At 43.5% G+C, this 17334-nt stretch overlaps 1 protein-coding gene across 7 annotated transcripts in view; it reads right to left on the minus strand.

Annotated features, from left to right (window-relative positions):
• LOC110485939 (endonuclease V) overlaps positions 1-17334 on the minus strand; it is a 55301-nt gene that overhangs the window by 21636 nt on the left and 16331 nt on the right. The window contains exons 6-9 of one of the 7 annotated variants that reach the window (XM_021557186.2): positions 14476-14544; positions 14189-14317; positions 9021-9077; positions 1209-1313 (exon numbers count right to left, since the gene is read on the minus strand). In XM_021557186.2, the coding sequence (XP_021412861.1) occupies positions 1254-1313; positions 9021-9077; positions 14189-14317; positions 14476-14544 (315 nt within the window). In that variant the 3' untranslated portion in view covers positions 1209-1253. Of the gene's footprint in view, positions 1-1208; positions 1314-1409; positions 1531-9020; positions 9138-14188; positions 14318-14475; positions 14545-17334 lie in introns of those variants that run through there. The other 6 variants (XM_021557187.2, XR_005035493.1, XM_021557188.2 and 3 more) reach the window with 6 other exon arrangements.

Raw genomic sequence — 17334 nt, forward strand, 5'->3', positions numbered from 1 at the left:
TCTTCACGACTGTCTTGGTGTGCTTGGACCATGTTAGTTTGTTGTTGATGTGGACGCCAAGGAACTTGAAGCTCTCAACCTGCTCCATTACAGCCCCGTTGATGAGAATGGGGGTGTGCTCGGTCCTCTTTTTCCTGTAGTCCACAATCATCTCCTTTGTCTTGATCACGTTGAGGGAGAGGTTGTTGTCCTTGCACCACATGGTCACACTGTACAATGTGATTGTACACATGGATTGGATTGTGAGTTGATTAACACGTTAGGTCTAGTTTGTTAACTATAACGTTAATATGGTGACAATGATGTAGGCTGTCTATTGGTTAGCGGTATGAAGGTTTGGCTTGGAGAGGTTTTTTAGCGCCTGGTCACAAACAGCTGTTGTGTTGTGCACTGAAGTCAACAAGCGAAGGGAAAAGGTGAGAGAAGGAGAGTGTGTACAGTAGATGTGAGAAGTAATTATACAATGAGCAAAGTGATGATGCTGTATGTGGCTGCTATGAAAGTGAAGTGTGTGTGGGGGTGATCAGGGTGTATTTATTCCGCCGATTCTGTTGCAAAATGTTTCTTAAATGAATGCAAATGGAATGAAGTGGGGAGGGACCTACCTACATTAGTCCAAAATAAACTATTGTTTAAGTTGCAAACTGTTTGGACTATCAGGTAGATGCAGGCAAGAGTGTGCACAGTGGTATTAAATGAGTCACTGTCTGCCACATTAATTACTCAAATTTGTCTCTCCAACCTGTGCACCAACATCCTCTCCCTAATCTTGAACGGCACAAACAGCCACTGCCTCACAACCCTTTTTCTTCCCTCCCTCTATTCCTCCATCCTTCGTTGCTCAACCCCAGGTGGTTCCACTGGCTCACCTCCCACACCTCCCCCTGCAGAGAGGCTGTCCTGGGATCACACTAGTACGTGGAATACCCTCTGTAAGGACATTAAGGGCTCAGCACTGGGCTGGCAGCCTGGCACAGATCCAGAGTGCAGAGAGAGACAGAGAGCGAGAGACAGAGAGAGAAAGACAGGAGAGAGAGAGAGGGGAAGAGAGTGAGAGAGAAAGAGAGAGCGAAGAGAGAGAGTCACATCACTACCAGCAATATATCTGTTTGAAATGGGACAGTGCTTTATCTCCCTCCACAGTAGTGGGGACAGCACAAGTGTTAGTATTTGTAAGCCACAGCAAATGCCTGCAATGAGTGCTTTACCTCTGCGTGTCTGTCTGTTGAAACACCTACCAATCTCCTCTATGCTCAGGTGTCTGCAGCAGTTGGGAAGTGGACACGGAGGTACTCTCTGGAGCGCATGTCCGCCTGCAATCCCAAAAAGATAGCAGAGGGGTTAACTTCTGCTGCTGTCAACACTACCAATTAGGCCTCTTGTCTTCCCACTGTCATAAAACTGCACACCTACGTATTCTGCAATATCTCACTGACAATGCAAGATCTCCGTGAATGTTTGAGTTATGACACTACACTTCTCAACTTAGGATCCCCTGTCCTCCCCCGCATAGGATTGGATAAAAGCAGCCTGCAACAAAAAAACAACAAGAACCCATCACAAAGACTTGCTTCATCTCGACATGACAATGCCAACCATTCATCCATCAAATTGTTTAAAACTAATCTAGAACTGTTTATTTGATTTCCAACCTGCCTATGTTCTTGCTACGTGACTCAGTAAGAGTTGTGAATTGTGTGTGTATGAGATTTGTTTGTGCGTGTGTGGTTGTGCTTCAGCTGTAAGTGTATGTGTGTGTTTATATACGTGTGTGTGTGTATGTGTTTCTATGCGTATGTGTTTCTATACGTGTGTGTGTGTGTATGTGTTTCTATGCGTATGTGTTTCTATGCGTATGTGTTTCTATGCGTATGTGTTTCTATATGTGTGTGTTTCTATGCGTATGTGTTTCTATACGTGTGTGTGTGTATGTGTTTCTATGCGTATGTGTGTGTATGTGTTTCTATGCGTATGTGTTTCTATACGTGTGTGTGTGTATGTGTTTCTATGCGTATGTGTTTCTATACGTATGTGTTTCTATATGTGTGTGTGTGTGTGTATGTGTTTCTATGCGTATGTGTTTCTATACGTGTGTGTGTGTGTGTATATGTGTTTCTATGCGTATGTGTTTCTATGCGTATGTGTTTCTATGCGTATGTGTTTCTATACGTATGTGTTTCTATATGTGTGTGTGTGTGTGTTTCTATACGTGTGTGTGTGTGTATGTATGTGTGTGTGTGTTTCTATGCATATGTGTTTCTATACGTGTGTGTGTGTGTTTCTATGCGTATGTGTTTCTATACGTGTGTGTGTGTATGTGTTTCTATACGTGTGTGTGTGTATGTGTTTCTATGCGTATGTGTTTCTATACGTGTGTGTGTGTATGTGTTTCTATGCGTATGTGTTTCTATACGTATGTGTTTCTATATGTGTGTGTGTGTTTCTATGCGTATGTGTGTCTATACGTGTGTGTGTGTATGTGTTTCTATACGTGTGTGTGTGTGTGTTTCTATGCGTATGTGTTTCTATACGTGTGTGTGTGTGTATGTGTTTCTATGCGTATGTGTTTCTATACGTGTGTGTGTGTATGTGTTTCTATACGTATGTGTTTCTATATGTGTGTGTGTGTTTCTATGCGTATGTGTGTCTATACGTGTGTGTGTGTATGTGTTTCTATACGTGTGTGTGTGTGTGTGTTTCTATGCGTATGTGTTTCTATACGTGTGTGTGTGTATGTGTTTCTATACGTGTGTGTGTGTATGTGTTTCTATACGTGTGTGTGTGTGTGTTTCTATGCGTATGTGTTTCTATACGTGTGTGTGTGTATGTGTTTCTATACGTGTGTGTGTGTATGTGTTTCTATACGTGTGTGTGTGTATGTGTTTCTATGCGTATGTGTTTCTATACGTGTGTGTGTGTATGTGTTTCTATACGTGTGTGTGTGTTTCTATGCGTATGTGTGTCTATACGTGTGTGTGTGTATGTGTTTCTATACGTGTGTGTGTGTATGTGTTTCTATGCGTATGTGTTTCTATACGTGTGTGTGTGTATGTGTTTCTATACGTGTGTGTGTGTATGTGTTTCTATACGTGTGTGTGTGTATGTGTTTCTATACGTGTGTGTGTGTGTTTCTATGCGTATGTGTTTCTATACGTGTGTGTGTGTATGTGTTTCTATACGTGTGTGTTTCTATACGTGTGTGTGTGTATGTGTTTCTATGCGTATGTGTTTCTATACGTATGTGTTTCTATATGTGTGTGTGTGTTTCTATGCGTATGTGTGTCTATACGTGTGTGTGTGTGTGTTTCTATGCGTATGTGTTTCTATACGTGTGTGTGTGTATGTGTTTCTATACGTGTGTGTGTGTATGTGTTTCTATGCGTATGTGTTTCTATACGTGTGTGTGTGTATGTGTTTCTATACGTGTGTGTGTGTATGTGTTTCTATGCGTATGTGTTTCTATACGTATGTGTTTCTATATGTGTGTGTGTGTTTCTATGCGTATGTGTGTCTATACGTGTGTGTGTGTATGTGTTTCTATACGTGTGTGTGTGTGTGTGTGTTTCTATGCGTATGTGTTTCTATACGTGTGTGTGTGTATGTGTTTCTATGCGTATGTGTTTCTATATGTGTGTGTGTTTCTATGCGTATGTGTGTGTGTGTGTGTCTATGCGTATGTGTGTGTGTGTGTTTCTATGCGTATGTGTGTGTGTGTGTTTCTATGCGTATGTGTGTGTTTCTATGCGTATGTGTGTGTGTGTGTATGTGTTTCTATACGTATGTGTGTGTGTGTTTCTATGCGTATGTGTGTGTGTGTGTTTCTATGCGTATGTGTGTGTGTATGTATGTGTTTCTATGCGTATGTGTGTGTGTGTGTATGTGTTTCTATACGTATGTGTGTGTGTGTTTCTATGTGTATGTGTGTGTGTGTATTTCTATGCGTATGTGTGTGTGTGTGTTTCTATGCGTATGTGTGTGAATGTGTTTCTATACATATGTGTGTGTATGTGTTTCTATACGTATGTGTGTGTGTGTGTTTCTATGCGTATGTGTGTGTGTGTGTTTCTATGCGTATGTGTGTGTGTATGTATGTGTTTCTATATGTATGTGTGTGTATGTTTCTATGCGTATGTGTGTGTGTGTGTTTCTATGCGTATGTGTGTGTGTGTGTGTGTTTCTATGCGTATGTGTGTGTGTATGTTTCTATGCGTATGTGTGTGTATGTGTTTCTATGCGTATGTGTGTGTGTGTGTTTCTATGCGTATGTGTGTGTGTGTGTTTCTATGCGTATGTGTGTGTGTGTGTTTCTATGCGTATGTGTGTGTGTATGTATGTGTTTCTATACGTATGTGTGTGTATGTTTCTATGCGTATGTGTGTGTGTGTGTTTCTATGCGTATGTGTGTGTGTGTGTTTCTATGCGTATGTGTGTGTGTATGTTTCTATGCGTATGTGTGTGTATGCGTTTCTATACGTATGTGTGTGTGTTTCTATGCGTATGTGTGTGTTTCTATGCCTATATGCGTTTCTATGCGCATGTGTGTGTATGTGTTTCTATGCGCATGTGTGTGTATGTGTTTCTATGCGCATGTGTGTGTATGTGTTTCTATGCGTATGTGTGTGTATGTGTTTCTATGCGTATGTGTATGTGTTTCTATGCGTATGTGTGTGTGTATGTGTTTCTAAGCGTATGCGTGTGTATATGTGTTTCTATGCGTATGTGTGTGTATATGTGTTTCTATGAGTGTGTGTGTGTGTGTATATGTGTTTCTATGCGTATGTGTGCGTTTGTGTATGTTTGTGCCTTAGCTGTAAGTCATGGATGGTATAAGGTAGATATGAGGATTTAGAATGAAAGGGGGTTTAGAATGTGTTTGGTAATGACTGTGTGGCCTTGGTAAAGCCCTAGTGTCAGTTACTTTAATGAGAACAGTCAGAGTGTGAATTCCACTGGGGATTTTTCTTCTCTGTCTATCAATCAGCAAGGACGTGAGTCACTCCATTTGCAGCTGAAGCCCCTGAATTACCCAGCACCCGCATGAAAACATGTGTAAACACACGCTGGCACATAGACAGACACTGTGCGCACACACACAAAACACTTCACAACCCTGGAGAACACGCACTCCAGCAGATCTTAAAATACCCTTAAAAACTTCACATCACAAAAACACCATAAAAGACCTGTGTTAAACTTAGATACATCTGGAGTCTGCTCCAGTAGCTGTCGGCGTGGCGCGGAGCAAGCATAAATAACAGGTGGGTTCCAACTTACTCATTATCACAACTTCCCATAGCACTCAGCGAAGCACAAGAGACAACACTCGGCTGATTTGTCATTGCTTTGGATGGGAGTGGGAGAGAAAGGAGGGAGCAAAAGAAAAGAAGAGAGAGAGAGAGAGAGATGTGGGTGATGCATTGGTGTGTGGTTGACAGAAGGAGAGGTAGAAGGTAGAAAAGGTAGTGCCAACAGAAATGAAGGGGTCTGATTGAAGCTTTGTCCACCAGTCTCCCATTGTCACCCACGGAGCTCTTTTACTGGGAACAGGACTGGCAGGGTGTGGGTGCACAGGTGGACAACTGAGCCGTCACAGCTTAGCTGTGGCACTTGGCAGGTGGCATTGGCGCCATTTCACACAAACATGTACATACGCATGCCTTCACGCACTCACATGCATGCAAACATGTTTACGCACACACATGCGACACGCACACACACGCGGCACGCACACACTCACTCTCTTTCTCTAACTCTGTGCCCTGGCCTCGTTCCACTGGCCTGAGGCACGGCTTTTGCTCTCCCCTTGCAGCCCTACAGCAGTTTGTCTGGCTACACTATCCCTCTCTTCATCTCTCTCCCTCCAACCCTCTCCCTCTCTTTACTCCTCCAGCTGGACTGGGTTTCTGGTTCAAGCTGAAAATGTCAAACAGAAATAGATTAACATTTAGAAAACCTGAGGGCTTCAACGAGCAGCACCGTTTAATGTTGCAGTAGTATCGCCTCCACCGACGGGAAGAAAGCACACTTACAGAGTGAAATCGTTCAAAGTAACTTATTTTTCTGCAATATTATGAATATGAACTATTTCTGCAATATCTCACACATATAACAAAATATTAATAACTGGCGATATTTGCTCAGAGATAAAATGCAAGTTGTGCGGAGTGTAGGCTAGTTCAAATCTTTGTAAGACAGTAGCTGGACACACGGTGCACTTGGGCATGATGCACCCAAGTAAATAGTCAACATTTTGAGTCACATCTCCGAGCCTTTGTCAAGAAATCTTACCATATACCCTGATCACCTGCTACACTAGAACACATGGCATGCACTAAGCACACTAACCACCTTAAGTGAGATGCATTTGTCGCACTCAATCCCCATCCATGATAACACAGCAGGAAGAGGACAGAAGTTAGTGTGATGATTCTGCCGGTGTAATTTCTCATAATTAGTGTCTAGCCTCTCTCCTGCATTGTGTGTTGTCATGTGTTTCCATAGAGGAGAGGATATCAAATGTACTGGATACAAGACCTGGGTTCAAATACTATTTGAAATCATTTCAAAACTGGGCTTGATTGAGCTTGCCTGGCTCAATGGACCAATAGAATAGTTAGTCCAAGAAAATAATTCCCGCCCATCTGACACTCCAGGCAGGCTTCAAACAAACGCTCAAAGTATTTGAGAGATTTCAAATAGTGTTTGAACCCAGGTCTGCAGTAGACTGAATGTGTTTGAACCTAGGTCTGCAGTAGACTGAATGTGTTTGGGTTTGAACCCAGGTCTGCATGTGTTTGGGTTTGAACTAGAGGTCGACCGATTTATCGGAATGGCCGATTAATTAGGACCGATTTCAAGTTTTCATAACAATCGTAAATCTGTATTTTTGGGCGCCGAATTTGCCGATTTTTCTTCTTCTTTTTATACCTTTATTTTACTAGGCAAGTCAGTTAAGAACACATTCTTATTTTCAATGACGGCCTAGGGACGGTGGGTTAACTGCCTTGTTCAGGGGCAGAACGACAGATTTTCACCTTGTCAGCTCGGGGATTCAATCTTGCAACCCTAGTTCAACGCTATAACCACCTGCCTCTCGTAGCACTCCACAAGGAGACTGCCTGTTACACGAATGCAGTAGAAGCCAAGGTAAGTTGCTAGCTAGCATTAAACTTATTTTATAAAAAACAATCAATCAATCATAATCACTAGTTATAACTACAAATGGTTGATGATATTACTAGTTTATCTAGCGTGTCCTGCTTTGCATATAATCGATGCAACGCTGGGGGATGATTTAACAAAAGCGCATTTGTGAAAAAAGCACAATCGTTGGACGACTGTACCTAACTATAAACACCAATGCCTTTCTTAAAATCAATACACAGAAGTATATATTTTTAAACCTGCATATTTAGCTAAAAGAAATCCAGGTTAGCAGGCAATAATAACCAGGTGAAATTGTGTCACTTCTCTTGAGTTCATTGCACGCAGAGTTAGGGTATATGCAACAGTTTGGGCAGCCTGGCTCATTGCGAACTAATTTGCCAGAATTTTACGTAATTATGACATAACATTGAAGGTTGTCCAATGTAACAAGAATATTTAGACTTAGGGATGCCACCCGTTAGATAAAATACCGAACCGTTCCGTAATTCACTGAAATAATAAACGTTTTGTTTTTCGTAATGATAGTTTCCGGATTCGACCATATTAATGACCAAAGGCTCGTATTTCTGTGTGTTATGTTATAATTAAGTCTATGAGCAGTCTGACTGAGCGATGGTAAGCTCTTCGCAAGCACAGCGCTGTTTATGACTTCAAGCCTATCAGCCTAATGGCTGGTGTAACCGATGTGAAATGGCTAACTAGTTAGCGGGGTGCGCGCTAATAGTGTTTCAAACGTTTAACTCGCTCTGAGACTTAAGAGTAGTTGTTCCCCTTGCTCTGCAAGGGCCGCGGCTTTTGTGGAGCAATGGGTAACGCTGCTTCGAGTGTGGCTTTTGTCGAACATGACTATATGACATGACTAGAACATGACTATATTAACTACAACCTAAAACCTCTTACCTTGGAATATTGAAGTCTCATGTTAAAAGGAACCACCAACTTTCATATGTTCTCATGTTCTGAGCAAGGAACAACACTTTTACTTCTCCAACACTTTGTTTTTGCATTATTTATTATTTATTTGAACATGTTTCATTATTTATTTGAGGCAAATTTTTATTGATGTATTATATTAAGTTAAAATAAGTGTTCATTCAGTATTGTTGTAATTGTCATTATTACAAATAAATAAATTAAATTGGCCGATTAATCGGTATCGGCTTTTTTTTTGGTCCTCCAATAATCGGTATCGACCTCTAGTTTGAACCCAGGTCTCCAGTATACTGAATGTATTTGGGTTTGAACACAGGTTTGCAGTAGATTGAATATGTTTGGGATTGAACCCAGGTCTCCAGTAGACTGAATGTATTTGAGTTTGAACCCATGTCTGCAGTACTGCATGTGTTTGGGTTTGAACTCAGGTCTCCAGTAGACTATGTATATGGGTTTGAATCCAGGCCTGCAGTAGACTGAATGTGTTTGGGTTTGTTTTGGGTGGGTCGGTGTTGTTAATGTGTCAGTGTCAACAGACAGAAACACAAAGCTCTGTGGGGTTGAATTATTCAAAGGAGAGGATAGGGGAGAGATGGGGGGTGGGAGAGAGAGAGTGAGGAAAGGACAGCGAGAGATTGGAGGAGGGAGAGAAAGAGAGAGAGAGAAATGGAGAGAGACAGACAGATGCTGAGAAATGTGACAGGCATGCTGTAAGTGGTCTGTGTGTGTAGCTGCTGCGGCAGGAATAGAGAGACGCCCACAAAACACACAACACAGATTAAAGCCTTTCCTTTAAACAAACACAGAAGCCAGAGTCTCAGCAGGGACACCGGCACACAAAACTACCATCAGCATCCCTACCTCTGTCTACAAAGACCCACCACGGCCCACCGCTAACGCTACCTCCAAGAATCGCTCACATTGAAAATCCATTTGTTACGGCAACCAGCTGGGGAGCAGCAGTGCTTTAGCATTTCCTGTTGATTCAGATGCAGAGCAGAGTAATGGATGAGTATCTCAGCTCAGGGCTCTCAGGGCTGCGGGAAACACAATGTTACAGGGCAGGTGTGATGAGCAGAGCAGATATACAGTTGAAGTCGGAAGTTTACATACACCTTAGCCAAATACATTTAAATTCAGTTTTTCACAATTCCTGACATTTAATCCTAGTAAAAATGCCTCGTTTTAGGACAGTTAGGATCACCACTTTATTTTAAGAATGTGAAATGTCAGAATAATAGTAGAGAGGATGATTTATTTCAGTTTTAATTTTTTTCATCACATTCCCAGTGGGTCAGAAGTTTACATACACTCAATTAGTATTTGGTAGCATTGCCTTTAAATTGCTTAGCTTGGGTCAAATGTTACAGGTAGCACTCTACAAGCTTCCCACAATAAGTTGCGTGAATTTTGGCCCATCCCTCCTGACAGAGCTGGTGTAACTGAGTCAGGTTTGTAGGCCTCCTTGCTCGTACACGCTTTTTCAGTTCTGCCCACAAATTTTTTATAGGATTGAGGTCAGGGATTTGTGATGGCCACTCCAATACATTGACTTTGTTGTCCTTAAGCAATTTTGCCACAACTTTGGAATTATAATTGGGGTCATTCTCCATTTGGAAGACCGATTTGCGACCAAGCTTTAACTTCCTGACTGAGGTCTTGAGATGTTGCTTCAATATATCCACATAATTTTCCTACCTCATGATGCCATCTATTTTGTGAAGTGCACTAGTCCCTCCTCCAGCAAAGCACCCCCACAACATGATGCTGCCACCCCTGTGCTTCACGGCTGGGATGGTGTTCTTCGGCTTGCAAGCCTCCCCCTTATTCCTCCAAACATAACAATGGTCATTACGACCAAACAGTTCTATTTTTGTTTCATCAGACCAGAGAACATTTCTCCAAAAAGTACGATCTTTGTCCCCATGTGCAGTTGCAAACTGTAGTCTGGCTTTTTTTAATGGTGGTTTTGGAACAGTGGCTTCTTCCTTGCTGAGCGACCTTTCAGGTTATGTCGATATAGGACTCGTTTTACTGTGGATATAGATACTTTTGTACCCGTTTCCTCCAGCATCTTCACAAGGTCCTTTGCTGTTGTTCTGGGATAGATTTGCATAGTGTCCCATAGTGTTATACTTGCGTACTATTGTTTGTACAGATGAACGTGGTACCTTCAGGTGTTTGGAAATTGCTCCCAAGGATGAACCAGACTTGTGGAGGTCTTGGCTGAATTATTTTGATTTTCCCATGATGTCAAGCAAAAAGGCACTGAGTTTGAGGGTAGGCATTGAAATACATCCACAGGTACACCTCCAATTGACTCAAATGATGACAATTATCTTATCAGAAGCTTCTAAAGCCATGACACAATTTTCTGGAATTTTCCAAGCTGTTTAAAGGCACAGTCAACTTAGTGTATACTTAGTGTTAAACAAGAAATTTGTGGAGTGGTTGAAAAACAAGTTTTAATGACTCCAACCTAATTTTAATGACTCCAACCTAAGTGTATGTAAACTTCCTTTCAACTGTAGGCATGGAGTTATGGTAGAACTAGAATGGCCACCTAGAGCGGCGCTCCTACTGTAGTTGTGGACTCCTACCAGAATCATGACATTTATCCTGCAGAAGCAGGATTTACATAAAAAAATATTGCCTTTCGAATAGAACGACTATTTCACTAGAGAAGCAAGGATTTGTTTGTTTTAGGCGTTTTTCACCAGTCTATCCTTTTAAAGTTGTTACCCTGTCTGCAGGACTTTTAAAGTTGTTACCCTGTCTGCAGGACTTTTAAAGTTGTTACCCTGTCTGCAGGACTTTTAACGTTGTTACCCTGTCTGCAGGACTTTTAAAGTTGTTACCCTGTCTGCAGGACTTTTAACGTTGTTACCCTGTCTGTAGGACTTTTAAAGTTGTTACCCTGTCTGCAGGACTTTTAAAGTTGTTACCCTGTCTGCAGGACTTTTAACGTTGTTACCCTGTCTGTAGTACTTTTAAAGTTGTTACCCTGTCTGCAGGACTTTTAACGTTGTTACCCTGTCTGTAGTACTTTTAAAGTTGTTACCCTGTCTGCAGGACTTTTAACGTTGTTACCCTGTCTGCAGGACTTTTAAAGTTGTTACCCTGTCTGCAGGACTTTTAAAATTGTTACCCTGTCTGCAGGACTTTTAAAGTTGTTACCCTGTCTGCAGGACTTTTAAAGTTGTTACCCTGTCTGCAGGACTTTTAACGTTGTTACCCTGTCTGTAGGACATTTAAAGTTGTTATCCTGTCTGTAGGACTTTTAAAGTTGTTACCCTGTCTGCAGGACTTTTAAAAGTTGTTACCCCTGTCTGCAGGACTTTTAAAGTTGTTACCCTGTCTGCAGGACTTTTAACGTTGTTACCCTGTCTGTAGGACTTTTAACGTTGTTACCCTGTCTGTAGGACATTTAAAGTTGTTATCCTGTCTGTAGGACTTTTAAAGTTGTTACCCTGTCTGCAGGACTTTTAAAAGTTGTTACCCTGTCTGCAGGACTTTGTGTGACACTGACATCATTGTGCTTTGTCTGGTCAACAATTCACCCCTTTGGGTACAATAAAGCTTTACCAAATTGAATTGATTACTACTACTAGCCCTAACTGATTGGCAATGGTCAGTACCACAAGACTGGTGCTGTTCATGAGCTGCAGTAATCAACTTCACTGGTGAGCCCTCCTAGTCCTTCCTCCCTAAAGGAAAGAGACCAAAGTAGTAGAGTAGACTGGTGTTATGGCTCTAGCATTGGTTCCTTGTTGTCCATGAACAACATCGCGTCTTCCTGTCAGTATGGATTTCTGCTGTCCGGAGATCATTACCAGCCAAGCGGACGTGGACGTAGATACACACACAAGGCCGACACACACACAGGGTCCACTGGGAGTGTGTGAATGGTGCGGAGGCCTGCCTGGCCTCCCTCATCATTAGGTAAAAGGACTCCTACTGTCCATTAGCTTTGTTTGTGGCCTCATTAAGAAAGGCTAGGAAGAGGGGAGTGTGTGTGTGTGTGTGTGTGTGTGTGTGTCATTGACACACACTAGTCAATCTTCCTCTGAGGGCTCTAAGAGTGTTTACTCCTGGAAAAGGTTGAATGTCCTCAATGGGCTACGCTGTCTCAGGCTTCCTCAGCGACCGAGAAGAATATGTGTGAGTGACTGAGTATATGAGCAAGTGACTGCGCATAATACTGATATGAATGAGTGTATTTGTAGAGGGAGTCTATGCGAGTTTAAAAGTGTACATGAGCGTGAGTGGGTGAGATGGAGAGCCTCATCCCGTTAGTGTAAAAGCGCGCGTTCCTCCGCACTCAACGCACTGTGCATACAGACTCTGCTGCAGTGCCTTGACTCTGCCTTCAGCCCTCTGCACCATCAACTCCTCACTGCAGACTCCAACCGCGACGTCGTCTTTCTCTTTCATCTCAAGCTCTCGCTCTTTTAACTGTAGAGATCAGACAGACTGAGGGATTTTCTTTCTCTCGGGTTGAACAGGTACAGTGAGGAGGGGAGGAGGAGAGGAAAGAGAGGAAGGCAGGAGAATAGAGGAGAGGAATGAAAAGAGGGGAGAAGATGAAAGAAGGGAAGTGGAAAGGACAGGAAAAGATAGGAGAAGAGGGATGGAAAAAGAGGCTAGGGGTTTAAGATTACATTCTGAACAGGTGCCCACTGTAACCTAGTTCAAATGATTTTGCTTCAGTATGATCCCCAACCCATCTCACATGAACGGTCTACATACCCAGGTTCTTAACCCAACCTGTCAACCCAAATCCCTACTTCCGATGCCCCAAAACACCTCATTAACGTACACGCTCCAATTTGTCCCTCTTCCTGAATGCATAAACGATGCCTGTGCCCTTATTTGGCAAACCTCCGCCACCTGTTCCTGTGTTTGCGTCCCAACAGCAAACCGCAATTAAACGCTGAGGAGCAGGAGCATATTGTTGTTTCCACAGCACGAGAAAACTTGGCAACCTGTCGCTGCTGGCTCTGTGCTATCATCAGTGTGTTTGTGTGTGTGTGTGTGTGTGTGTGTACGTGGTTGAGTGCTGGCTGGCAGCAATATGGCTTGTCAAGGGTCAACGTTGACGACCGTCTGGAGAGAGAGTGAGGTGTAGAGAGAGAGAGAAGTGTAGAGAGAGAGAGGAGATAGACAGATAAGTGAGGTGAACCAAATAACGCGGGGAATGAGAGATGAGGGAGAGAGAGAGATATGAAGAGAGAAAGAACAGAGCGGTGATCTCTCTGCCAGTCCCCTTGCTCTCAGCGATGTCCAGGTCCAATCTTATTGGACGAACCCCCAGCACCCACTAAATACATTAGCACACTCACTGATGAAATGAACACACACACAGGAGGAGATGAGTTAGCCAAGACTACATTACTGCTGCAGCTCTCCTGGCAATATACTGAGAATAGAGGTGTGTGTGTGTGTGTGTGTGTACGTGCGTGCGTGCGTGTGTGTGCCGACTGCAGTGGAGAAAAAAAGACACAGAGACAGAGAGGGGGTAGAGAGTGAGAAAGAGAGAATGAGAAAGCGAGAGAGAAAGTGAGTGAGCGAGCGAGCGTGTTTCTGTGCATGTGTGTGTGTGTGTGAGAGAGGACTGGGTGCAGTGCAGGGCTGGTTTTGACAGCAGCCCAGTGTGTAAGGCAGATGAGTTATGCCGCCACACTTATCTCTAAGGGAACAGCACAGTCTAGTGGCAGGAATGCAGAATAACACTAACAGACTGCAGGTGGAGATGAGCATCAAGTTAGAAAGAGAGCCTGCCCACCCTCTTTTTGCCATTATAAACTTTAATGGCGCTGCCCATGCTACAACAGGATTTGTGGAAAGTGCGGCCTCTATCCCTCTCTATGAGAGAAGCATTAGCAGACAGGTTAACTTGAAATGGTGTCCCGTGTCCAGCAAGCCATTTTGATTTGCTCTGTTCCTCCCAGCCATTTGACAGGGTTTTTCTCAGTTGGCTTTCATTGATCAGACTGACTTCTAATCTGGTGACTGAGTGGCTCTTTTCGTATGCGTGTGGGAATATGTGTATGTGTTTGACTGTGTGTGTGTGTGTGTGTGTGTGTACCTGTCTGATAGGCTCTGGAACACGGTAGCGGCAGCAGGAGTGTGTGAGGCGCAGGGCCGTGTCCAGGCTGATCTTGTGGCCCACTGAAACATACACTGGTTTGGTACTGCTGTCAGAACTACGCAGGGCCTAGAAAGAAAGAGGACGAAAAGGGAGGACGAAAAGGGATGGATGGAGAGAGAGAGAGGAGAAACAGAGAGACAGACAGAGGAGAGGAGAGACTGTATGTTTAGAACTACTGATTACGCGTTTGTGTGCGATGCAGTGAACGTGCGCGTGAGTCTTACCTTCCCCAGCACTTTTCCTGAGTCGCTAGTCAGAGGGAAGCTCTCTCCTCCCTTCTGCAATGAGGCAATCTGAGGAGGAGTGGAGTCAGACCATCATTTATGCACACTACTACTGTCAGTCTGTTCGTCTGTCCGTCCGAGTCTGACTTTCTCTCTGTCTGTGCGCGTGTTTATATTTCTTGCAATATCAAAGTCTTTCTCTCTTCCATCTCCTCGTCTCTCTTTTCTTCGAGGGGAGGATGAGACCCTGACATGTTCTTCACAGCCCTGTTCCTGTCTTTCTCACAAGGCAACATGCTAGTAGCTGTCTTGTTTCCTCCCTGGTAATGTACTATATTTACAAAAGTATGTAGACACCCCTTCATATTAGTGAATTTGCCTATTTCAGCCACACCCGTTGCTGACAGGTGTATAAAATCGAGCACACAGCCGTGCAACCTCCATATGGTAGAATGGCATTACTGAAGAGTTCACTGACTTTTAACATGGCACTGTCATAAAAAAAGTCAGTTAGTCATATTTCTGCCCAGCTAGAGCTGCCCCGGTCAACCGTAAGTGCCACACAAGCTCACAGTATTTTACACGCTGAAGCGTGTTATAGTTATAGAGGCTGTTATAGCAGCAAAGGGGGACCAACTCCATATTAATGCCCTTGATTTTGGAATGAGATATTTGACAAGCAGATGTCCACATACTTTTGGTCATGTAGTGTAAATCTCATTTGAAGTGCATAGGATGGTGTGAGTCATCGGTACGTGAAAAACCACATAATCCCGTCTTCACTCGACCTTAAACTTGAAAGTAAAAAATCTGATATTTCACATATTGGATGATGCAGTGTTTATTTGAGAGAGGCTCTCAGATCCTGCAATCAGCTTGAGATACATTCAGATCAAAACGAACCATCCTCATCCCTGATGCCAAGTCTGATGCTGTAACAGGTGTCTCATTGGAGATGAGGGCTTGGCTTTAAACTAACGAAAGCTTTGATGTCTTATCCATTTCACTATAACTAATTATAATACAGGACAGGAGGATACGCCAGGTGAGGGGCCAGGTAGGGCCCAGGTCCCATCTGGTGGTATCTGGGAGAGCAGTGTGTCTGTCTGAGTCAGCCACCCTGGGCAGTAGGACATGAGACAGGCCAACCATCAATAACACAGTGGTTTGACTCAGTGCCAGAGAGGAAGAGGAGGAGGGAGAGAAAGAGTGCGTGAAGGGGTCTGGGAGAGAACTGGGAGAGGGAAAAATGATGATGGGATATTGAGAGACGGCAGTTGGAGAGAGAGGAGAGAGAGAAGGAGTGAAAGAAGCGAGAGAGAGAGCTGGGAAATAGAGTGGAGCCATAGAAAGAGAAGCGAAAAAGAGAGACAGAGACAGGAATTTCATCCACAGAGCAGCAAGCAGGGGCAGCAGCTGCCATGTGAATGGAATTTTGCCCCCATCCATCGAGCTCATCTCATTCAACAGGCCTCAGTGAGTCACTCCCTGGCAATGCACACAATAGAACCACTGTTGCAGTGACGCATAACACACACATATGTACACATGCACACACAACGGGAGAAGAACAGTGGCATGGCCATACAAACCTTTAGCCCATAATAAGACGCGGGGGGTAACAGGAACACAGAAATGTGATGTCACCGTGACAACAGAGGCGCCATGATCACAGGAACTTCTAAAAACGCCTTCATGTTTAAATCCCATGAACAATTCACGTAAATTGTATTGCGATGTTTAAATTGACATTTTGCTGGGATTTGAATTGGGCGGCAGCGCAATGTTACGAAACCCTAGGACATAACGAAACCCCAGCGACACATTGGATGTCCGTGCGTATCTTTGACGTCTCCTTCACTCTGGACGTATGAACACAGATTCCCCTAATCTAATTTCGGGTGAGAGCAGTTGGAGGAACAAATATGACTCATGTTGCATCGATGTGATTAATGAGCAAAAACAACTACACACATGGCAGTTTAACGGTACGCTTGTATATTGAAGTCAGACAGGTCACATCTATCATTCTACAATCCGCAGTGAGCCATCATTTGAAAACAGAGCCTGACGCCAGTACCAAAGTCAAGATAAGAGGTGTTCTAATGTTTCATTTAAAATAACTGGAGCGTCGCTAGCTAAAAGCCTGAGGGAAATGTATCTGAACTGCTAAAAGCTACCTGATACCTTAATGAAAGACTAGCTAAGAGCCAACACTTTGGCTAACAGTAGCTAACTGACAGATACTGTATCAGTTTGCTCAGAAATCTCAGCCAATGCAATCCACACCGTGGCTACAGTAGTTCGGTTAGTGAGGCTTATGCTATCGCTATCGTCTGTGAGACGCTAAGTGTCGCCCGAGAGAGATCTAATTAACTTGGGAGTCGCTACCGGTTTCTCTGGTCATAAACAGTGGAAACCTAATCTGAGTCTAAACATAACAGCCGTTAGAGCTAAAGCAGAGCTGAGGGACATCAACTGTTTTTCACAAAGTGTTGTGTAAGATTAGTGCGCTACGCTAACATAGATGTGCGTCGTGGGCACGGTTTGAGCTGCGGTTATTGGATGGTAATAGAGTTTTTAGGTTGTGGAGCCGTTTGGCAGTTGATTTTTGGTGGCGTGTGTTCAGGGTACTGGCTACCATGGCCACAACTACCATGGCCTTTTACGATGGAAATCTGTTAGCAAGCATGCATGCATGTATGTATGTATGTCTGTATGTCTGTCTGTCTGTCAAACTCAGAAGAGAGTGAATCCCTTACCTCTCTCATTACTATCACCTCTCCATCAGTCATTACAGACACCAAACCATCCCACTATATCCCTGCTCTGATGCAAGCCTGAAGCATGCAATTCATT

Source organism: Oncorhynchus mykiss, chromosome 13 (assembly GCF_013265735.2).
Source record: "Oncorhynchus mykiss isolate Arlee chromosome 13, USDA_OmykA_1.1, whole genome shotgun sequence".
Classification (NCBI taxonomy): domain Eukaryota; kingdom Metazoa; phylum Chordata; class Actinopteri; order Salmoniformes; family Salmonidae; genus Oncorhynchus; species Oncorhynchus mykiss.